Source organism: Mobula birostris, chromosome 15, assembly GCF_030028105.1.
Source record: "Mobula birostris isolate sMobBir1 chromosome 15, sMobBir1.hap1, whole genome shotgun sequence".
Classification (NCBI taxonomy): Eukaryota; Metazoa; Chordata; class Chondrichthyes; order Myliobatiformes; family Myliobatidae; genus Mobula; species Mobula birostris.
This window is the reverse complement of record NC_092384.1, coordinates 3,838,864-3,863,924: the sequence shown is the minus strand read 5'-3', so window position 1 is coordinate 3,863,924 and position 25,061 is coordinate 3,838,864. Positions and strand designations below refer to the sequence as shown.

Genomic DNA, 25,061 nt, shown 5'->3' with positions numbered 1-25,061 from the left:
TGGGCTCACCGACAAGCTGTTGTGAAAAGCTATTCTTTAGACATTCTACAAATTCTCTGTCTTGATGTCCAGTATTGACCTAGTTTCCCAGACCACTTTCATCTTCAAAACCCTAACCATTATCAAGACATTGCCTTTCAGACACGTCTTTTCCACCTCCTGCTGTATTTTGTTATCCATATCCCCACCATAAGACAAAGGAAAAGAATTAGACCATAAAGCCCATCGAGTCTGCTCTGCCATTCCAGCATAGCTGATCCGGGATCACACTCAACCGCAATCATCTGCATTCTCGCCATATCCATTGATGCCATGACTGGTCAGGAAACGGTTAACTTCCGCCTTAAATGTTTGTCCGAACTTGGCCTCCACCCCATTCTGTGGCAGAGAATTCCACAGATTTACTACTCTCTGGCTAAAATAAAAATCCGCCTTACTTCTGTTCTACAGTGTCGTCCCTCATCTTTGAGGCTGTGCCCTTTTGTTCCGGACACCCCCACCATAGGAAACATCCTCTCCATATTACCATACATTCGGTAGGTTGCAATGAAATCAACCAACGCCAGCTCCCTCCCCCGCCCCCCGCCACACATACACATTCTTCCAATTTTCCATGAGTACAGGTCCAAAGCTGCCAAATGCTCTTCGTATCTAATCCCCTTTATCCTCGTGAATCCCCTCTAAACTCTCTCCAATTACACCACATGCTTTCGGAGATATTGGGCAAAAAAAACATTGACAATTTTCCAACTGCGGTCTGACTAGTTTCATAAAGATTCAGCATTACCTCCTTGCTCTTTTATTCTACTCCGGTGAAATAAATGACATTTGCCTTCTTTACCACAGACTCAATGTGGCAGTCTTGCACGAGTACTCCGAAATCTATTTGCACCTCTCATGTTTGAACCTTCACTCCATTTAGATTATAGTCCGCAGTATTGTTCCTTTTACGAAAATGCATTATCAATCATTTCCCAGTACTGTACTGTTTTGCCCATTCTCCGAATTTGTCTAAGTCCTGCTGCATAGCATTGCTTCCTCAACACTACCTACTTGTCCAGCTTAATTTGTGTCGACGTCATTTCGCAGCTGGACAAAATATAAGCTAATGTATTCTGAAGATTTACATTCTCCGCAAGACGTGGAACAGTGGTGAGATATCAGAAAAGAATCATAGATGATGCCTGAAATAGTGAAATGTTGTTGTAAGGAGCAGTTGGATAGGTTCGGATTACGAAGTTGAGGATGATTTTGTGTCAGTTAATTTACGTATGAGAGGCACATGTAATGCAGACAGACAGTGCAATTTTACTACGGCAGGGGAGTCCAGAACTTGAGAGGAACTGTTTGAAATGATGGTGTTGAGTTTTAAAAGAAGAGTGTGTATTTAAGTAATAGGGTGTAGTTTATTTGGAATGAGCTGCCCGGAAGGTTGTGGAGGCAGATACAGCCAACACTTAAAATGTATTTGAACTAGCGATTACATAGGAAAGTGTCGTGTGATGCGGGCCCAAGCCTGCTAATAGGGATTTCGTTTCTATATTCTTGCTGTCCCGAATACAATCTCCGATTCAATGGTCCATTAACCGTAGCTTTTTTGTTTTGTTGGAGTTGGTGATTTCTCATTAAAATCCTGTGCTTACTCCACAGTTGTTTCGAAACAGTAACAGAGTATGATTGATCTTGGGACACGACGATGGCCAGTAACGTGTAATACAGTTATCAATCGCTATATGGTGCTCTTTTCGTCTCCAGCTTTCTCGCCTTTTCCTTTATCTTTATTCCTGCATACTCGGTCCCATGAGTCTTCTGCACTCTTCTTGCGTTTTTCTGAGAAGCGGCGAGATTCACGCATGCATACATCAATTTATCCTCAGTTCCTTGTATGATCTGTGGAAACAATAATTAGAGGTAAAGAGCTGCTGATCCAGTACTTTGAAAAACTGATTTGTGCGGTGAACTCTCTCTTTTATCTTACCAGTGCATTAGTGAGTTCGGCTTCAGATCTGACTTCCTTGTTTTTATTATCCCTTCTAAAGTCTAGATCTGCATAAGAAGGACTGCCGATATCCTGAATTTCGGAAGCCTGAGAAAAACAATTTTTTTTTATATTTCAATTAACTCTGCAATAACCAACACACTGTGGATCAGAAAACAAGATTAATCGTACCTTCAGTGCATTGTATTCCTGTGAAACGCATGATTACTTGACGGAAATTGGAAGATATAAATGTATACAGAAAAAAAAAACAGTCCGTCTGATTTTCCCAAACAGTTGGTGAGCTCGTGTATTCGCCTATATATACAGTGGCATGCAAATGTTTGGGCATCCCTGTTCAAAATTTCTGTTACTGTGAATACGCGAGTAAAAGATGACCTGATTTCGAAAAGACGTAAAGTTAAAGATGACGCATTTCTTTAATATTTTAAGCATGCTTACTTTTTTATTTCCATCTTTTACAGATTGAAAATACCAAAAAAAACAAAGGAAAAGGGCCCGAAGCAAAAGTTTGGGCACCCTGCCTGTCAGTACTTAGTAACAACCACTTTGGCAGGTATCTAGTTCTGTGAGATTCTTGGGCCGTCTTGCATGCACTGCTCTTTTGAATTTCAATGATGTTTATGTCAGGGGACTGTGAGGGCCATGACGATATCCTCAGTTGCGCCTCTTGAGGCAGTCCATTGAGGACTTTCAAGTGTATTCAGGATCATTATCCTGTTGTAGAAGTCATCCTCTTTCCATCTTCAGCTTTTTTACAGACTGTGTGATGTTTGCTTCCGGAATTTGCTGGTATGTAATTGAATTCATTCCTCCCTCTACCGGTGTAATGGTCTCCGTGCCGCTGGCTGCAACACAAGCTCAAATCATGATCAATCCACCCCGTGCTTAACAGTGGGAGAGATGTTTCTTTCAGGAAATTTCTCACCTTTTTTTTTTACTCTAAATATACCTTTGCTTATTGCGGCCAAAAAGTCCTATCTTAACTTCATCAGTCCACAGGACTTGTATTCAAAATGCATCAGGCTAGTTTAGATGTTACTTTGCAAACGTCTGATGCTGACTTTTATGGTGAGGACGCAGGAAACGTTTTCTTCTGATAACTCCTCCATGAAGGTTATATTTGTGCAGATATCGCTGCACAGTAGAACAGTGTACCACCACTAGAGTCTGCTAAATCTTCCTGAACGTCTTTTGAAGTCAAACGTGAGTGTTGATTTGCCTTTCTAACAAACCTACGAGCAGTTCTCTTGGAAAGTTTTCTTGGTCTTCCAGACCTTAATTTGACCTCCACTGTACCTGTTAACTGTCATTTCCTAATTACATTACAGGCTGAGGAAACAGCTACCCGAAAACGCTTCGCTATCTTCTTATAGCCTTCCCTTCTCCAGCTTTCTGGGCGTCATTTAATTTAATTTTCAGAGTGCTAGGTCGCTGCTTATAGGAGCCCATGGATGCTTTTGTTGGCACAGGGATTGAGTAGTCAGGGCATTTATGAAGCTTTGAAATTTGCATCACCTTGCGTTTGCTAACGATGATTGCGACAAGCCATAGCCCTAACAGCGAGTGCACCCCGGCCAAAATTTCTGTTATGTGAATAGCAGAGCGAGTAATAGATTACCTGGTTACCATAAGGGAATAAAATTAAAGATGACACACTTCTTTAATATTTTAAGCAAGATTACATAGAACATATAGCATAGAATAGTACAGACCCTTCGGCCCACAATGTTGTGCCGATCCTCAAACCCTGCCTCCAATATAACCCCCCAACTTAAATTCCTCCATATAACTGTCTAGTACGTTCTTAAACTTCACTAGTGTATCTGCCCCCACTACTGACTCAGGGAGTGCATTCCATACACCAACCACTCGCTGAATAAAAAACCTTCCTCTAATACCCCCCTTGAACTTCCCACCCCTTACCTTAAAGCCATGTCCTCATGTATTGAGCAGTGGTGCCCTGGAGAAGAGGAGCTGGCTATCCACTCTATCTATTCCTCTTATTACCTTGTACAGCTCTATCATGTCTCCTCTCATCCTCCTTCTCTGCAAAGAGTAAAGTCCTAGCTCCCTCAATCTCTGATCATAATGCATACTCTCTAAACCAGGCAGCATCCTGGTAATTCTCCTCTGCACCCTTTCCAATGTTTCCACATCCTTCCTATAGTGAGGCGACCAGAACTGGACACAGTACTCCAAGTGTGGCCTAACCAGAGTTTTATAGAGCTGCATCATTACATCGCGACTCTTAAACTCTATCCCTCGACTTATGAAAGCTAACACCCCATAAACTTTCTTCACTACCCTATCCACAAGTGATGCAACCTGCAGGAATTTGTGGACATGTGCCAAAGATGTCTCTGCTCCCCCACACTACCAAGCATCCTGCCATTCACTTTGTACGCTGCCTTGGAGTTTATCTTTCCAAAGTGTACCACCTCACACTTCTACGGAGTGAATTCCATCTGCCACTTCTCAGCCCACTTCTGCATCATATCAATGTCTGTCTGCAATCTTCGACAATCCTCTACACTATGTACAACACCACCAACCTTTGTGTCGTCTGCAAAATTGCCAACCCACCCTTTTAACCCCACATCCAGTTCGTTAATAAAAATCACGAAAGGTACAGATCACAGAACAGATGCTTGTGGGACACCACTAGTCACAATCCTCCAATCTGAATGTACTCCCTCCACCACGACCCTCTACCCTATGCAGGCAAGCAAATTCTGAATCCACCTGGCCAAACTTCCCTGGATCCCATTCCTTCTGACTTTCTGAAGGTACCGTGTGGTACTTTTTTCAAATGCCTTACTAAAATTCATATAGATCACATCCACTGCACTTCCTTCATCTATATGCCTGGTCACCTCCTCAAAGAACATTATCAGGCTTGCTAGACACGATCTGCCCTTCACAAAGCCATGCTGACTGTCCCTGATCAGACCATGATTCTCTAAATGCCCATAGATCCTATCTCGAAGAATCTTTTCCAACAGATTTCCCACAACAGACGCAAGGCTCACTGGTCTATAATTACCCGGACTATCCCTACTACCTTTTTTGAACAAGGAGGCAATATTCGCCACCCTCCAGACCTCCGGTACCATCCCCGTGGACAACGAGGACATAAAGATCCTAGCCAGAGGCTCAGTAATCTCCTCCCTTGCCTAGCGGAGCAGCCTGGGGGAATATTCCGTCAGACCCCGGGGACTTATCCGTCCTAATGTATTTTAACAGTTCCAACACATCCTCTCCCTTAATATCAGCATGCTCAAGAACATCAACCTCACTCATATTGTCCTCTCCATCATCAAATTCCCTCTCATTGGTGAGTACCGAAGAAAAGTATTCATTGAGGACCTTGCTCACTTCCACACCCTCCAGGCACATCTTCGCACTTTTATCTCTAATCGGTCCTACCTTCACTCCTGTCGTGCTTTTGTTCTTCACATAATTGAAGAATGTCTTGGGGTTTTCCTTTACCGTACTCGCCAAGGCCTTCTCATGCCCCCTTCTTGCTCTTCTCAGCCCCTTCCTAAGCTCCTTTCTTGAATCCCTATATTCCCCAATAGACCCATCTGATCCTTGCTTCCTAAACCTCATGTATGCTGCCTTCTTCCACCTGACTAGATATTCCACCGCACTTGTGACCCATGGTTACTTCATCCTACCATTCTTTATCTTCCTCACCGGGACATGCTTATCCCTCACGTCTTCCAAGAGATCTCTAAACATCGACCACATGTCCATGGTACATTTCCCTTCAAAAACATCTTCACAATTCACACCAGCAGGTTCTGGCCTTCTAGCCTCATAATTTGCCCTTCCCCAATTAAAAAAAAAACTGTCCTCTCTGATTCAATCCTTTTGTATGATAATGCTAACGGCCAGGGAGTGGTGGTCACTGTCCCCCAAGTGCTCACCCACTGAGAGTTCTGTGACCTGATCCTGTTCATTACCTTGTAATAGATCTAGTATGGCATTTCCCCTAGTCGGCGTGTCCACATACTGTGACAGGAATCCGTCCTGGACACATTTACCAAACTCTGTCCCATATAAACCCTTGAACCTAATCAGGTGCCAATCAATATTATGGAAGTTAAAGTCACCCATGACAACAACACTGTTATATTTGCACCTTTCCAAAATCCGTCACCCAATCTGCTCCTCTGTGTCTCTGCTGCTACCAGGGGGCCTGTAGAATACCCCCAATAGAGTAACTGCTTCCTTCCTGTTCCTGTCTTCCACCCATACTGACTCAAAAGAAGATCCTGCTTCATTACCCACACTTTCTGTAGCTGTAATAGTATTACATTTTTATTTCCATCTTTTACAGTTTCCAAATAACAAAAGGGCCTGAAACAAAAGATTGGCCACCCTGCTTGGTCAGTACTTAGTAACACCCCCTTCGGCAAGTATCACAGCTTGTAAACGCTTTTTGCAGACAGCTAAAAGTCTTTCCATTCTTGTTTGGGGGATTTCCGCCCATTCTTCTGTGCAAAAGGCTTCTAGCTCTGTATGATTCTTGGGCCGTCTTGCATCCACTGCTCTTTTGCGGGCTATCCACAGTTACATACCCCGTAACGTGCTTAAAAGAACCAGCAAAATGGAAGACACCTGGAGTGTGGTTTTGCTGTTAACTAACACTATTGTATTAGTAGCTATGTAATAGAGTAACATAAAGCCAGAAAATCAAACAGGTTAGCAGAGTTTATTCATATATAGGTGTTTAAATACAAAACCCAAACTTCTTCAAACTTAGATGGTAATTGATACAGTCTTACGATAGTGTGGTAAGGATATTCAGTTCTGTCCACGGGATTGAAGAGAGAGAGAGAGAGAGAGAGAGAGAGAGAGAGACAGAGACAGAGACAGAGAGAGACAGAGAGAGACAGAGAGAGACAGAGAGACTCGTAATCCAAGTAGACAGGCGTCGTCGATCCTCTTCGATGTCCTCCCAAACTTCCAAGTTGGCCAAACGTGACCAACTTCAGAGCGCCGTCTTCAAGTGATAATCTACCAAACCAGGCAAGTGTTAGACACACTGGTAGACTTCACAGGGTCGCTCTTTCATGCACTAATAATCACAGATCGATTCTTTTTAATCGATCCTTAGTCCCTGTATCATTGTCCTGTTGTAGAAGCCATTCTCTTTTTATCTTCAGCTTCTTTACAGACGGTGTGATGTTTGCTTCCTGAAATTGCTGGTATTAATTGAATTCATTCTTCCCTCTACAAGTGAAATGTTCCCTGTGTCACTGGCTGCAACACAAGCCCAAAACATGATTAGTCCAACCCCGCGCTTAACAGTTGGAGAGGGGTACTGTTCATCCAATTCTACATCCTTTGTTCTCCAAAACCTTTCCGGCATCCTCACCACAAACGTCAGCGTCACACATTTGAAAAGTAACATCTAAACAAGCCTGATGCATTTTGAAAATAAGTTCTGTCGACTGATGAAGTTAAAATAGAACTTTATGGCCACAATAAGCAAAGGTATGCTTGGGAAAAACGTGTGGAGAATTTCATGAAAAGAACACCTCTCCCAACTGTTAAGCACGGGGGTGGATCGATCATGCTTTGAGCTTGTGTTGCAGCCGGGGGCACGGGAAGGATTTCACTAGTAGAGGGAAGAACGAATTCAATTAAATACCAGCAAATAATGGAAGCAAACATCACCCCGTCTGCAAAAAAGCAGAAGAGGAAAAGAGGATGGTTTCTACAACAGGATAATGATCTTAAACACACATTAAAATCCAGAACGGACTACCTCAAGAGGCGCAAGCTGAAAGTTTTGCCATGGTCCTTACAGTCCCCCGACCTTAACATCATCGAAAATTTATGGATAGACCTCAAAGGAGCAGTGTGTTCAAGATTGCCCAAGAATCTCACAGAACTACAAGCCTTTTGCATGGAGAATTGGCGAAAATCACCCCAACAATGGAAGGACACTTAGCTGGCTACAAAAAGCGATTACGAGCTGTGATACTTACCAAAGAGGGTGTTTCTATGTACTGACCATGCAGGGTGCCCAAACTTTTATTTCGGGACCTTTTCTTTTTTTGTTATTTTGAAACTGCAAACGATGGAAATGAAAAAGTAATCCTGTTTAAATTTTAAATAAATGTGTCATCTTTAACTCGCTTAGTTATGCACAGTAACAGAAATTTTGACCGGGGTGCCAAAACTTTTGCATGGCACTGTATATCTGTACAGACTTGCTAGTGTCTTTGATAACATGCCGAATCTCTTCAAACTCCAAATCAAATATAGTTTCTGCCATGCCTTCCTTGTAATTGCATCGATATGATGATGGCATAAATATATAATATATATAAGGACCATAAGACCATAAGATAAAGGAGCAGAATTCGTCCATTCGGCCCATCGAGTCTGCTCGGCCATTTTATCATGAGTTGATCCATTCTCCAATTTAGTCCCATTCTCCCGCCTTCTCACCATAACCTTTGATGACCTGACTGCTCAGATACATATCAATCTTTGCCTTAAATACTCCCAATGACTTGGCCTCCACTGCCGCCTGTGGCAACAAATTCCATAGATTCACCACCCTCTGGCTAAAATAAAAATCTTCGCATCTCTGTTCTGAATGGGCGCCCTTCAATCCTCAAGTCATGACGTCTCGTTCCAGACTCCCCCATCATGGGAAACAACTTTGCCACATCCACTCTGTCCATGCCTTTCAACATTCCGAATGTTTCTATGAGGTCCCCCTCATTCTTCTAAACTCCAAGGAATACAGTCCGAGAGCGGGAAAACGTACCACACATGTTAACCTTCTCATTCCCGGACTCATTCTAGTGAATCTTCTCTGTACCCTCTACAACATCAGCACATCCTTTCTTAAAAAAAAAAGAGGCCAAAAGTGCCCACAGTACTCCAAGTGAGGTCTTACCAGCGCCTTATAGAGCCTCAGCATCACATCCCTGCGAGTGTACTCTATTCCTCTAGAAATAAATGCCAACATTGCATTCGCCCTCTTCACCACCGAGTCAACCTGGAGTTTAACCTTAAGGGTATCCTGCACGAGGACTCCCCTGTCCTGTTGCATCTCAGTAGTTTGAATTCTCTTCCCATTTAAATAATAGTCTGTCCATTTATTTCTTCTGCCAATGTGCATAACCATACACTTTGCAAGTGTACGTGTGTGTGTGCGTATATACTAACGAAATAAATAGAAGGGTGTCTAGTGCTGAATTCTGACAGATTATGATGTCGACACGTTCTAAAGATGACGCCCATGTCGTGGGGTCTGACGACGTCGACACCATAATCTCTCAAATATTAGCACCATCTACCATCCTAAACATTACTTTGTTAGTACGAATGCCCAAATAGAAAATTATGGGCCTCAAGTAAAATGATTCACGCAGGTTCAGTCCGATAAGGTAAAAATATCAAATGCACCAGGAACTTCAACAGCTCCTGAATAAGATCATAAGACCATAAGACACAGAGTAGAATTAAGCCATCTGGCCCATCGAGTCTGCTCTGCTTTATTTTCTCCTCCTCAACTCTAGTTCCCGGCCTTGTCCCCGTAACCTTTGATGCCATGCTCAATCAAGAATCAATCCATCTCTGCCTTAAATACAACCAATGACCTGGCCTCCACAGCTATAAGTGGCAACAAATTGCACAAAATCGCGACCTTTTGTCTCCTTTCATTTTTTCACTCTAAAATTGTAGAAAACAACAATAATACTCTAAATTTAAAATGTTGAAAATAATGTTTCATATTTAACTTTATGACTTTTGGAGATCAGTTCATCTTGTACTCACTTAACTATTCACAGTAACAGAAATTTTGGCCGGGGTGTCCAAACAATTGCATGCCACTGCAGTAGCTACCGACCTAACCTTTATTTTGTTAGTATTAATGTCCAATTAGAAAATGACTGGACTCAAGTAAAATGATTCACGCACATTCAGTCTGATTAGTTAAAATATCAAATGTAGTGACTTGGATAACTTAACGAGTTCCTGAATAAGACCAGAAGACCATAAGACATAGGAGCAGAATTAAGCCATATGGCCCATCGAGTTTGCTCTGCCATTCAACCATGCCTAATCATTTACTTTCTTCTCCTGAACTCCAGTTCCCGGCCTTCTTCCCGTAACTTTTGATGCCATGTTCAATCAAGAGCCTGTCCATCTCTGCCTTAAATACACCTAATGAATTGGCCTACACAGCGATATGCGGGGAAAAAAAAATCACAACTTTTGGCTAAAGAACATTCTCCGCCTCTCGGTCTGGAAGGGCGCCCGTCTATCCTGAGGCTTTGCTGTCTTGTCCGAGACTCTCCGACCACGGGAAACATCATTTCCACATCTACTTTGTCTAGGCCTTTCAACATTCGAAAGGTTTCAGTAAGATCCCCCTCAGCCTTTTGAATTCCAGCAAGTACAGATGCAGAGTCATCAAACTTCCCTCGTGTGATACAGCTTTCATTCCTGGAATTGTCCTTGTGAAACTCCTCTGAATAAATATATCACTGAAGATGCTGCACTACATAAGCCAGAGATACAAAACAAAAATGAACCATGCGATCCTAGAACATAAGGTGTTACACGCAAAGTGACAGCCATTCTGTTGCTCTAATTATGTGTTACTGATATTAGGTGTATGTACAAAATATGTAAACCCCTGTATATGTCATAATAATATTAATCTTACCTGATTTTCCAGGTAGCGACTTAAGTTCTCATCATTTTCCGCTGCTAATAGAGGAAATAAAAAAGTGACCAATTTCATCCTCAGCATGTGAACAGGCGCACCGAATGTTATTGAATATTCCGGGAGCAACCAGATCCGTTCGAAATAGGCCAGTGATCTGATGCCATTCTTGTCATTTTATCAAACCACCCAATGATGATGTTACTGGTAATAAAAAAATGACCTATTGTATTGCCTAGAATTACTCAAACTCTGTGGCTGGCATATGTTGTCCTGCGGCAACAAACGTTCTAAATTTGTAACATTTCTTGCAGAGTTAACAATACCGTTTTTAGTTGTTGCAAAATTCAGTAACATCGAGTAAAATGCGTTTTAAATCTTGTTCTGCACACAACACTCAGCTGTCAGATAGACTCTCAAGCACATCTACCTAAACGTATTTCTCATCATGGATGTTTTACCCTTCTCACGGCCATTTTAACTCCAATATGCTAGTGAAACTAAATATGGGCCAGGGCATTGTAACGTCTTACCTTCAGTCCTGTCTACTCTGCAGCGCCTCATAAGTAACAACAGCACTAGGATAATGGCTCCGCATGCTGCAAGTGCACCCGTCAGGATTAAGATGAACTTTTCTCTGCTTCCTGAGGTGTGCAATAGAAGTCAAACATTAGCATTTTACAGAGATTAAACAATTGAAACACGTGCACCACGAACGTAAAGAAACCGATCCATATTTTCTCTCACATCTTGAGCTCATTGCCTTAGTAATAAATCACAAATTGAAATAAAACGTGGATTATCCGTAGAACATTAATAAGTAATAATATCACCATTTAATTCCGCTTATTTTCATCAATAATTCTGTACTGTTGAATAAGTTGACAAGGCATGAATTGAAGCGAGGGCTGGAAAATATACACAAGCGATCTCAGGTCAAAGAATAAAATGGCGCAAAACAGAATTTCTAGGTAGTGTTGTGAATTGTGCCGGCAAAATTCAGCAGATACGAACTCTGATATAATGAACAGGCAGGCTAACATAAGGTGTAGCAGCTTGGTGTGCAGAATTAGGGATATCAATATGTTGTTTTAAACCAGATGAAGGGAAAAGCAGCTTACTTTTATTGATAATAACATATCAGGGTAAGTTCCGAATTTGATAATAAGGCTTATGCCATTCGTCGGTAGAAATATGGAATCTAAAAGAAGTGAAGTGAACCCTAATGCTGCATTTTCATTAAACTATGGTCTGTGATATTGTGATATTGTGCTCGATTATAGTGAGAATGTGACGCGTTAGAGAGGGTCCAGGAAAGTCTATTTCTGTTAGAGATAAAGTCGAAAGTGCATGCATTCTTCACTTTGCTCCGTCGTGGAGGAGATGGCTGAAGACTCACACACACCGATTATGAAACATTTTCTTTCCTTACGCGAACATTTTTGTACTACTGATTTATATATGTAACTTCTAGTAGGTCGATGACTGCGTTGTACTGCTGTCAAACAACAACACATTTCAGGTCATATAATTCAGTGAATCTGATTGTGCAAAGTGGAGATCAGATAAAATAACATAAAAAAAAACAAGTCTGCATTGCCGATAACAGGGATTTAGAAAACCTTGATCTTCAAAAGTAAAGGAGTTACGCCATTTATTTTTGCATATTATTCCATGAAGCAGGAAACAGCAGCAGTATAATATGATATCTCACTCTTCTTTGTATAGCCACTGCCTTACATCTCCCTTTCCCCATTTGAATATGTCCCCTTCCTCTCTGTTTGTGATGAATTGATAAATGCCAGACATAAAACATGCGGTTGAGATTATAAGCCTCTTACCTAGTCCGATTCTATATGACTCGGAGGCTGGCGCCTTCATAGATTCATGAAATACTTGGCAAGTATAAACAGACCAGCTTTCTGTTACATTAAGGGAGCTTGAAACTAGATATAATCCCTCCTTGTTCTGCATTTGTGTGGTATGCATTCCAGAAGTGATTTCGACTTCATTTTTATACCATATGAGCTCATAGTCCTTCGGGAAAAAAGCAGCAGTTGTGCACGTCAGAGCCACGGAAGGAGCGTTCACTTCGGTGATTTTCAACGGCGCCGGCGGAACTGCAAATGGTTGAAAAAGAGGTAAAATCTCTAAACGCGCCTTTATCAGAGAAAATAATCACTGACAGAAAAATATTCTTCACAACCTGGAGTGTTAATTTGAATTTAACTTGAAAACATTCATCCCAAGTCAAGTAGTTTACGTATTTTACCATGACGTTTTATGAGGCGATATACATTTTCATTAGTTTTTATTTTTTCATTGAATAGAACACTGAAGTTTCAGGTGAAGGTATCACGGATAAATTACATAAAAGCTTTCTGCTTTACCCCATGACTCCGTGGCCACTATTTATTTATCTTTATTCCACATGCAAAAAGATACAATAAGATTAGTTTGTTTCTGTTAGGTTGTCTAATCTTAAATTCACATTTTATAAATTATTGAATTTACATTGTGAAAACGTTCTGCACGTTCTTTATTGTGCTGTGCTGTAAAACATTTCCGCTAAGGTCTTCATAATTCTTCTTATATTCCATATGTCGTAATTGTTATACGTCAAAACAACAGAACCCCACTACCAATTGCACAAACAAATGAATTATTTCTGCAAATACTGAATTCAGTTTGAATCCCATTATATTTTTCATCGACTTTTCATACCGATTGAAAATATATGCAGGTTTAGTCACGTCAATAACCTTACAGCGTGTTACAGCGAAAAAAATAATTTGATGGTAGAGCAAACTTCTCTTAGCTAACGTATTTTATAGTAATTGTGTTGTTATCAAGTGTTTATTTGCATTCTATCAGATCCTGCGTAGTAATTATTTCATTCTCCTTTATAATTGGGTAGAGGAATTTAATGGAGCAATCTTGAATCTTGAATTTGGGACCTTCACTGCAGATACCAATTCCACATTTCGGATTAGTATTGGTTCCACAGAACCAATCAGGTGGGCGAGATTGAGTGAAAACAAAGCGAGAAGAGTTGATAACAAAACGCAGGTTAACTATTTTTGGAGAAATTTAATGGAAGGAGATTTTGCACGCAAGATGGTCTACATTATCTAGTATGAATACCGGCCAAAATCTTACAATGCAGAAGCACATCCGAGATTTTGATTACTGACACAGTGATGCAAAATGATGCAGTGAGTAATTCAAAATACAATAGATTGTGTTACTATCAACAACAATTTAAGGGAAGAACGTTCAATTCAGAACATAATTCAGAAGCAATAGCAAAATCCAAGAAGTTGCGAGAACAAATCTCCTGCAGAAGGATGTCCGAGATTTTGTTTAATGACATAATGATGCAGTGAGTAATTCATAATACAATAGTTATGTTACTATCAAAAACCATTTAAGGAAAAAAAAAAGTTCAATTAAGAATGTGATTCAGCAGCGACAGAAAAACCCAAGAAGCTGATGGAACAAATCTCCTTCTTGTATAGAGTGTAAATCCTACACTAGGTTTAGTGAGAAAAGCAGATCAATTTATAAGCAGAAATAAAAAATGCCACTTTTAAAACAGGAAAAAGTGTTGTATCAACTGTTCTGTAACTCGCTTAATAATATGTTATTATTTAGAGAAAACGGAATAAAGGTATCTATCTGAATGGACTGGAGGTGGAAATCAGTATATATGGAGAGGATATGGAACTTGTGCTTGTTGCAATGATTAGCTGAAATTAGTTCGGCACAACATCATTCTGTATAATCGGCAGGCATTGAAATGCCAATTGATCAGATTCCTATAAGGACAATAATTAAATATCTCAGAATTCATCACACATGCGATTGGATATCCAACAACGTTCTAAACTGTGTTCAATTAAGACTCCTTATTCCAACATGTGTCCCCGGAACAAACCTGTTTGCAATACGAGAATCATCAGGAAATATTTAACAGTGCGATGTGTACTATTTTCTACATTAAATTCGACCAAGGCTTAAACAGTAATTGGTAGTTCCATAGGGAGGGTTGACGTAAACAGAACTCTAGTACCGTCCGTGCCTGATCCCTTAAAGTAGTGACACAGATGGGTAATGTGGCGAAGAACGCGCTTTGAAATTCCTGCCTATTGGTCAGCAATTCGGACGTCAGAAATTGCACAAGTCGTTGGTGAGAACACACCAGAGATATTTTCCGCGGTTCTCTTGGCCTAGCACAGCACAGATGTCATTAATCTGGTATGAATGCGTGCAGCACTGGGTCTGGAGGGTTTCATTTACATGGAGAATCTACGACTCTTTGTCTGCAGAGAAGGAGGTCGAAGGGTGATCTGATAGATGCTTATAAAGTTATAAGGACCTGGATAACATGGATATTCAGAGTCTTCTTCCCAGATTCTTGGTGTCTGCAACTGGAGAGATGGACTTAAAATAAATGGCGTAGGTTTAAATTGAACTTAAAAGGTACCCTTTTCTACTCACTTGGCAGTTGGTACATGTAAAGGCATGCACAAGGAAGCTGAGGAAGCGTGATAAAATGAAAATGCTCCCCCAAAAAATATTCAGGCATGCGAATGAATTGCAAAAAAATCTGTTCAGGGATATTGCGGTTTGTTCGGCATTTCAGATTTGGGTTGAGAAGTGTCCATCTAGGTTGCATGAACCTACGACTCGTGTGAAAAAAAAATCAAACGATTTTTGTGCATTTTAATAATCTTTCAATTGCAGCGGTTAAAAGGTTTCCTGCAGTTTTCTGCTGTCTGTTAACATGCAAGAAAAACAATTTGTTTTCTAAAGATCATGGCCGATCTGCATTTGCACTTTCAAGTTAGAAGGTAAAATGTACCATGACTTTGCCGCCACGGAGATATAATTTTGTTAAATCGGCTTGGAGTGGAAATTAATTATGGTGGGCAATGCTAAATGAAATAAATCGGAGATGTAATAAATCGAGCCAAAATTAACGTAAGTATTATTTCAGGCCCAAACCTCCTCCTTTCGCAAGCATTCTAAGGACCGTCCATGGCAGAGTTTCTCGAAATCCAGTTATGAAGAAGAAAAATATCCGATTTAAGAAGAGGCGCAGGCGTTCGTGTAGCTAGGTCAGATTCAGCAGCAACATGAAAGAAGTGATTGTAATCGGACATTGTCCTGAGCTCGTTAAGACGCGAATCATTTCAAAGTAAATTTCCAGTCGTCAGTTGCCTATAAAAATAATACATTACTGTATCAATAACGTTAATGATCCAAACACAGCGTAGTGAGCTTGTTCCGGGGTAAGTTATTTAGCGACATTTAATGTCATTCCTTCAATAATGCCTTGGAATATCAGGTATTGTAATTTATAATGTTTGGATTTCCATTATTTCCTTAATAAACTGTTTCTTCCGTCATTCATTTTGCTGCTCTCTGACAGTATGGGATTTTCCTCACCGGACGGGGTTCAGATGTAACATACACATAGAACAACATAACTCAGTGACTACCAAACCTTGCAACCCCTCACCAGTGACGAAATACTCGACCCCTCTATTTGGTTGTTTCACAGTAAATTTCTTCTTATTTAACATACTACGTTCTACCCCTAGGTTCTAATTCTCTGAACCCACTGCAAGTTCCGTGTCACCTGAGAATAGCACACCGTCACACATGTGCTTGAATTGTTTGAAACAAAGGGTTGTGGGAAACGTTGACAGAGACCTCAAAGTTTGTGTTTTGACGAGATCTCAAAATATTCCGTGATATTTCGACATACGTACAACCAAAACCTATGGTGGAGCAAAGGCTTCCAATTCAAGAAAAAAATACCGGTATCCACCCACTGCAAATCTCAACTCAATCCTTCCTTGGAATCGATTCACCGATTCTACCCGGCTGTCTGGTCTACATCCTGAATCTGCAAACCTAGATGTTCTGTGGAAGATATTCATCAGAGCCTTTGTATGGCTCCAGAAGTTGTGGTAAACGTATATTTCGGGAATAAATAACATTACAACAGGTAAAAGAATACAAAAAGATGATTGCAGTACGCAGAGGACTGAGAGCGCATGATTGTGGAAGTCAGCATGTTGGACCATGCTGGAATCAGGGGAAACCAAGGGAATGAAAAAGAATAGGTAACAGGAGGAAAATAATAGGCAGGGATTGCAGTAAGAGTGGGTGAATAAAGCTAAAATCTTCGATTCTCTTGTGATCAGAACAGCATTTATAAAGCAAATATGACAAATATATTATACTATTTTCCATACTTTCAAATGAATCTGGTGAAATATTTATTTTTTAAAAATCACGGATCATCGTCTGTTTGTTGTTTTGGAGGCTATGTGCTTTTGCGTTGTCTCTGAGGCTACAGCAAGCTAAGACAAAATGATGAAAATTCCCTGCGGTTCAGTATGGAATATCAAGAAGATTTTTTTTTATGGGTAACGTCTCTAAGTTGAGGGAAAGACCTGAGAATGATGTTGGAACAAAAAGAATAATACAGCCCTTTTTTGGGCAATATAGTGCTTTGGTAATTTGCAATCTAGCTCGATGTGGTAATTCAGACGTAAGATGAAAAGAGGGCACATAATTAAAAAAAAACAAAAAAGTTGCTTCCAATACATGGTTCAATGATGACCAGAAATTACGGGTTTCATCGATGAATAAATTAAATTATACATTTCCCAGTGACAGTTTAGACTGGTATTTATTCTGTTCACAGTCCCTGCCCCGGGCTGTTAAACAAGGATATGCAATCGCAAAGAGGGTTACAACTGTTAAATATTTAGAAATTCTGAATTTAACAAGTGTTTCTAATTTTACCTCATTTGGACCCACCTTTTGTTACACGTTGCATTAATTATATATACAAAGTTCAGTTGTGTGATTTAATGTGTTCTGTCCTCCATACTGAACAAACATACTGCCATTTATTTTACCAATCGCTGCCTCCAAGAAAACTTAATATTACATGCTATACCGCATTCACGACAGAAACTCACACAATGTCATGAAGTCTTTAATATATTTAAAATAATTAATATCATTGTTTTGTTTTTTTACACGTTCTACCGTTTAACTCAGTGCATAAGATCATAAGAAATAGGAGCAGAAGTAGACGATCCCACCCATCAAGTCTGCTCCATCATTCAATAAGATCATGGCTGATCTGATCTTGGGCTCATCTCCATACCAACCTGCCTTTCTCCCATAACATTTAATTCCCTACTATGCAAAACTCTTATCCAACCTTGTCTTAAATATATTTACTGAAGTAGCCGCTATTGCTTCATTAGGCAGAGTTGCACAGATTAACTACTCTAAGCTGAATAATAAACTACGTTTTTTTTTAATAAAACAGAGAACGATCTAGAACACGATCAATACCACTGCGGTGCTGTAAAACTGTGTAATAGTTCCTAATAGTTGCAGACGGAGGAATTCATATAGTGCACCCTGCTGTATTTTTAAGAATCCGAATTGAAGGCAGCAGATATGGTAGCTCACAGGGCTAGAATCACAATCAACGGCTCTTCAGACGGTCTTAGATCACCAGGACAATACCAATACCTTGTCACGATGCTGCTTGCAATTCCCTGACTACAGCGTATTTATCACCATCATATCGATAAGCTATGGGCCTCTGTACTTCCTCCTTCAATTTGATTTTCGTCTTGCAAACCTGAGACCACACTTTGTATTAATGACTCCTCCTCAGAGATGATCAACACGGGCGCAGCACTGGGATGTGTCCTTAGCCCACTGCTCTACTCTTTCTATACCCATAGCTATGTGGCTAGGCATAGCTAAAATGGCATCAATACATTTGGTAATGATACGACAATTGTTGGCAGAGTCTCTGATGGAGAGGGGAGGGCTTACAAGAGCGAGCTGTATCAGCTAGCAGAGTGGCGTTGCAGCAACCACCTTGCACTCAACATCGGTAAGACCAAAAAGTTGACTGAGGACTTCAAAAACAGTAGGACGAAGGATAATAAACCAAACCTCGGACTTCAAGAGAGTGGGAAATTTCAAGTTCCTGGGTGTCAATATCTCTGCGTAACTAACCTGGTCCGAGTATATCGATATCGCCATAATGGGGACAAGATAGTGACTATATTTCACTGGAAGTTTGAGGAGATTTGGTTTGTCACCTAAGACACTCGAAAACTTCTACAGATGTACGAGGAGAGCATTTTGCCAGGTTACATCACCATCTGGTATGCTGGGGAGCGATTACTGTACTGGATGGAAAGAAGCTACAATAAGTTATAAAATGAGGCTTTTCTATCATGGGTACTAGCACCCGTAGCATCCAAGACATCTTCAAGGAGCAGTGTCTGGGGAGGGCTGAGTCCATCATTAAGGATTTCCGTTACCCAGGATATGTCCTTTTCTCATCATTACCGTGAGAAAGAGGTATAGAAGCGTGAAGACACACACTCAGTGATTCAAAGAAGTTTTACTTCCTCTCTGCCATCCGATTCCTCATGGATAATGAACCAATGAACACTACCTCAGTGCATCAGCACTGGACTTCAAGGCGGATGGAACTGAGTTCAAACCCAGCCGGGTCCCAGCCTGGGCAGCAGCAGCAGTATCTGCGCGGAAGAAATGCCTATCAACCTAACTCCGCATCCTGCCGGACTCCCTGGTCCAGGATGTCAGGCAGAATCGGACTCGACTTAACGACTGAGCAACATTTATTCAATTTTTCTGTTTGCAAAGGGACAGACAGACTCGAGTGTCCAAATAAACTCTTCTCGGGCTTTTCCAAGAATGGTAGAGTATGCCATCGAGATATCGGTTACAATTGATAACTGTATCCTGCTGGAAACCCGCGAAGAGTTTATTCGTCGTATAAGCCGGCAAAGCCCTCGATCTTTCTCCAGAATCGATTTTAATGTTCTGCGGGTAATGGCTGAACTCTTAACTTACGAAGGGCACGTCATCATCTGTAACTCACAGGTCTCGAATTTGATTAAATGATTTCAGTTAGCACATGCAAAATACTATTCCATTAACTGCCCATCTACCGACATAAATATTTCATTATATGTACATCACAGGAAATGTATCTTCAGTTATAAAGGAGCATAAAATCACATGAAATTAGAGAACAATTTTCTTTCCGAGATTCCACTGTTCCACTAACAGTGAACAGTGGTTATTGAAACCCGAAATGAAGAATATTACTGTGGATGGAGAGGCGGTCTCTTATTGTACTTTATCAATATCTAACGCGATCCGTTTAATTTAGTAGTTACATTTGTCTAAGACACGCCGAGTAAGATTTACCGTGTACAATAACGTTCGTGCCATTGCCTTTGGAAATCGTTCCTGTCCAGTCTCTCACACCGCAATAAAATATTCCAGAGTCCCCGAATCTCAGGTCGAAGATATGGAATTCGGCAGAACCTTGCTGTGTAGTTATAATACTCATCCTTCTGTCTGCAGTAGGATCTATATATCCTTCTTGTCCCCCTTTCCACCAATAAACAGCCACCACTGCGTTCTGAGCGAAGATTGGGTAGGTGCAGTAAATTGACACATTTGCACCCTCTGCCTTAGTCTCGTTCACAGGAATCTGGCGCACTGTGATCGAGGCCCTGTCAGCAACTGTCAGAATGAAAAACAATAGTTATCAGAGTATAATGGTTGGCTTTATTGACAAAAAATATTAAAATAAAAATATGCATATATAATATCACTGTGACTGAAATAGATCGATTCGACTGTGAGTGAAGTAAATCAATTTAAAAGAACAAAACTGCTGTTTACTTCTTGGGCAGCTGCTTGTCACAAACAATTCCGAATATCTCGCAACTCGTTATTGCAGATCAACGACGGAATTGTAGACATACCTGTGTACACAATCTGCAGGAACCAGAGATTAAGGAGCTTATCAAATATATGCATTGTGAACAAAAGTGATGAAATCAGACAGTATTAACTGTATTTCAAAAGTTCAATCACGTAGCACAGTGATGAGAAGCTGTTCGAGGGTCGTGTGGAAATGGTTTTGCAAATGGACTGCACAACCCTTACATCTTGGTTTCACTTTGACGTCATTGCGGCGATATGCAGGCATTTAAAATAACAGACGACCTAATGGTACAGATGTTATCAGGAGGATACGAAATGAGACAGGGCAGGTGACAGAAATGTGTCTGGGGAGAAATTGTATCTGACAATAATTCCATTAGTTTGATTATAATTAGGCTGAAAGATAGTTTTTTGTTCCTTGGGATGAATATTTAAATTAGATGCAACCTCCAGGCTCAATGGGCTGCGTTAGTCTAGGAGAAGACAGTCGTTGCCCCCACCAGTTGGTGAAACCTTCTTTGTGTGGATGCTGCCTGATGTTTTCACCTGTTACAAATCAGTACCACAAAATAACGAACAGTACACCACATGCAATTAAATAATTGAGCTTTATGATCCTTAACTTAACGATAGGGTTATTTTAAGAAAAAAAAAGATCAAGGGCCCATTTTAAGGAAACATTCTAATGCACTCGTTGGACCTCACGATTTTCCCGGCTCTCCGTTCTCCATTGTCGTCGACTCCCGATCCCATTCCAAGTCCACGCCATCCTGTAGTCTATGACCTCTCCCTTCTCTCTTCTCTCGACACCCTCCACGGAACAAAAGCCGAGTCTCCTTATTTCTCAGGAACACAGGGAGGAAAAAAAAACTCCCCTCATTGGGCGCCTCACATTTCAAAGCTTCCGTTACTCATAACGCAAACAATGTTGCTACACAGATACCATTAGATTAGCAGTGAACCCTTTCCCAGGGCGTGACACGCTACCCCACGAAATTTATTCATTTCCTGATGACTTTGAGATAGTTTGCCATCCCCTCCTTCAGAACACAAAGTCCAACCCAGGTGTAAAAGGCAGTGACATAGCTCCCCAAAGCAACTTGAGCCACATCCCGTTTTCCCATTGCTACATAGGCCAGCTTATCCCGTAGCCTTCTGATGTGTGACACCTCCGTAGTCCCTCATCTACCTCTTCATGTTTCAACACAACTGGGGATACTTGTGGTCTACCTGGCAAGGCCATCCTGGCCTATCACTCGGCCCTACCTACAACACGAACCGCTATGTACCTTGTCTGAGCTCCGCTTCATGATTTTCCAATGTGGACCTACACAATATGAATTAATCCAGATACACCAATACTTCAAGAAAGCTCATATGCCCCATGTCCCGCTGGAAGGTTGTAGGGGGACCCGATATGCCCTGGGCAGCCCTTCGAACTGGACGAATCCCAGTGGACATTTAAATGCCGTTTCCTCTTTGTCAGACTCACTAATGGGGATCAGGTAATATCCACTCCTCAAGCCCAGCAAACTAAACCACTTCGCACTACCCCAACAGGAAAGCGCGTCTTCGGTCCTTGGGACCGTATATTGATCGGAGACGGTACGCCTGTTCAGAGTGCTATAGTCCACACATATTCATACCTTCCCATTCCTTTTACTGGCCACCACTATTGTGTGATGCATAGGGGCTTCTGGACTCGATGATGAACTCAGCTTCCTTCAACTTACAGAATGCTACCGAATGTCTTCCTACTATGCAGAAGCCATTTGCTGTGACCTCCCTCCGAAAGGGGTATCGCTGGTCATCCGCATAGTGTTAAGAGAGTTCTTGGAACAACCCACATTAAACTAGTCGATGGAAAAGACATCTTCCAGCTTCAACATCTTCTCTATTAACTTGCTCTCCTAACCCCCTGTTACCTGCGAGTTCCCGAAGTTGAGTGACTCAGCAGTCATAATTCCCCGCTTTGCAGATAGTTTCTCCTCCGCTTGTCTCACAGGGACACTAGCACTATCGATTCCGGGAAAAGATGCGTCAGGGGCAGCCCCCGCTTGAATGTGACCTCCCTCTTAGTAGTGTTTCTGACAATCACTCCCATCTTGTCCGCCAGTATAACCGAGGGCTTCTGCAGTTCGGGCCTCACCAGTACAACAACAGGCATTCCCGACTCCTCTTCGTGGTCTTCCGAAGCATCCACCAAGAAGGCCTCGCCCTCGGGCATTCTGGGAAATTTGGGTTTCCCATTACTCTCGCTACTTCCCCGGGCCGTAACATGATTGGCTTGGACTGGGGAACCGCACAGTCCCTCGTCTAAATTCGTTATTAGACCCAATGCAGCCACGCAGTTCGTCAAAAGCAGCTCGAAACACCGAGTGAAAGAACAATGTTCTCAGGAAGCTCTCTTCAGCTTTCTCGTTACAGGCTCCCATGAGCTTCGTCACAATAGGAGGGTTGTTCTCCACAAGAATTGAATCACCGCCCTTATCAACAGGGTCCGCACAGCCTAACGGTAACGTATCAAGGCCCTCAGCCATTCCCACATCAGCCTCCGAAAGCTCTAGTTTTACTGACAAGTAACCATCATACGGATAACCAGCCGTACTAAGACCCCTGATCTCAAGTGCACTGAATGGCGTTAATGGATGTAAAATGAACGGTACAACAAAGAGACTTGCGACTCTTTGTCAAGTACGGCTCTAGTATAAATACTGTTATCTGTAGGGGTACTCTAGAGCTTGGCCCCATTAAGCCTGAAGTAATATGGTTCTTTTCTTTCGGGTGCACCTTAATATATTGCTAGAAATGAGCCCCCAACCCCAAACCCCCCACCAAACCCACGATACACCTCGCTGCCCCTCACTGTGTCTCTTTTAAGGATTCCCAACGACTCTCCGCAGTGTTTCCTTCCCCTCACTTCTCAGAAACGATAGAACCCTGTCTTTGAAATCTCCGACCCTAGCTACAGGAAACTCGTCTTGTGATCCGGCCCGCTGCGCTGCCGTTACGTCAGAGCTGGTCTGCAGTAAAACGAGATCTGTGCCCAACAGTTTATCAAAGCCCTCCACTCTATAATCACACTTTTTCCGACAACTTTAACAGTATTTACCTGGCGAATTCACAATTCACCCGGAGTACGAATATCTGTCCCACTCAACACGCCCGCATTAATTACCGGTAACTCCCGTGGATGAACACCATCACTCCACCCGGCCACATCCATACTAGCACAGACTTAAACACACAACCCACTGGTCCAATGCTCAGGGTAATCACACAGCATCCAACGAAATCAATTCCGGAACGATACGTCCGCAATCGATACCATCAGTTTCGGCGGGCTGCGTTAGTCCAGGAGAAGACAGTCGCCGCCCCCGCGAAAGTGGTGAAATCTCGTTTATCTGGATGTTGCGTGATGGTTTTCCCTGTTACAAGTCAATACTACGAAATAACGAACAGTACACCCAATGCAATTAAGCGATTGAGGTTTATAATTCTTAATTTGACTGAAGGGCTAGTAAAGAAAACAAAAGGAAAATGGGCCCATATTTAGGAAAGAGTCTAATGCTCAAGTTGAAGCTCACAATTTTCCTGTCCATTCGTCCTCCATCGATTTCCCCCAGGCGTCGTCGACTCCCGGCCCCATTCCAAGTCCACCCAGCCTGCAGTTTGGTCCTCTCCGTTCTGGCATCTTCTCTCTCCATGTTTTGCCGAACACATCTCCGCAACTTCTTCACTCTCGGGCACACGAGAAAGAAAAACTCTCCACTCATTGGACGCCGCACATTCCAAAGCCCCCGCTCTCTCTAGTTATAACTCAAAAACTGCGGCCACAGAGAAACCATTACATTAGCAGTGAAACGATTCCCAGGGCGTTGTACAGAGAATGGCCAATGCTGACGTTATCAGACAGGAGTAGAAAGGGTGGATTGGCTCAGGTTATTTCGTGGCAAATGAATGGGAGGCCTTCAGAAATTTCGCGAATACACCGTTTGCATGTACCTGTCAGAATAAAAGAGAAATCAAACAGGTTTACGGACCCTTTTGTTATCGAGAGATATCTGAAGCCTGGCTCAATATGAGAAAGAATTACATAGCATATATTGCAGGTAGACATTGATAGGATGCAGAAGTGGGCTGAGAAGTGGCAGATGGAGTTCAACCCAGAGAGTGTGAGGTGGTACACTTTGGAAGAACAACTCCACAGCAGAGTACAAAGTAAATGACAGCATAGTTGGAAGTGTGGAGGAGCAGAGGGGCCTGGGGTGCATGTCCACAGATCCCTGAAAGTTGCCGCACAGGTAGATAGGGTAGTTAAGAAAGCTTATGGGGTGTTAGGTTTCATTAGCCGAGGGATAGAGCTTAAGTGTCGCGAGGTAATGATGCAGTTCTATAAAACTCTGGTTAGGCCACACTTGGAGTACTGTGTCCTGTTCTGGTCGCCTAACTATAGGAAGGATCTGGAAGCATTAGAAAGGGTACGGAGGAGATTTATCAGAAGGCTGCCTGGTTTAGAGAGTATGGCTTAGA

At 41.9% G+C, this 25,061-nt stretch overlaps 1 protein-coding gene across 1 annotated transcript; it reads right to left on the bottom strand.

The window, feature by feature from the left end:
* Window positions 1-695: 695 nt before the first annotated feature.
* Window positions 696-20,691, bottom strand: LOC140210223 (tyrosine-protein phosphatase non-receptor type substrate 1-like). The gene is made up of 7 exons (XM_072279098.1): window positions 20,567-20,691; window positions 20,001-20,321; window positions 12,545-12,823; window positions 11,237-11,347; window positions 10,704-10,747; window positions 1,979-2,086; window positions 696-1,890 (listed from the first exon to the last, which is right to left on the bottom strand). The coding sequence occupies exons 1-7, from the start codon at window positions 20,619-20,621 to the stop codon at window positions 1,723-1,725; spliced, it is 1,086 nt and encodes a 361-aa protein (XP_072135199.1). The 5' UTR covers window positions 20,622-20,691; the 3' UTR covers window positions 696-1,722.
* Window positions 20,692-25,061: the final 4,370 nt, after the last annotated feature.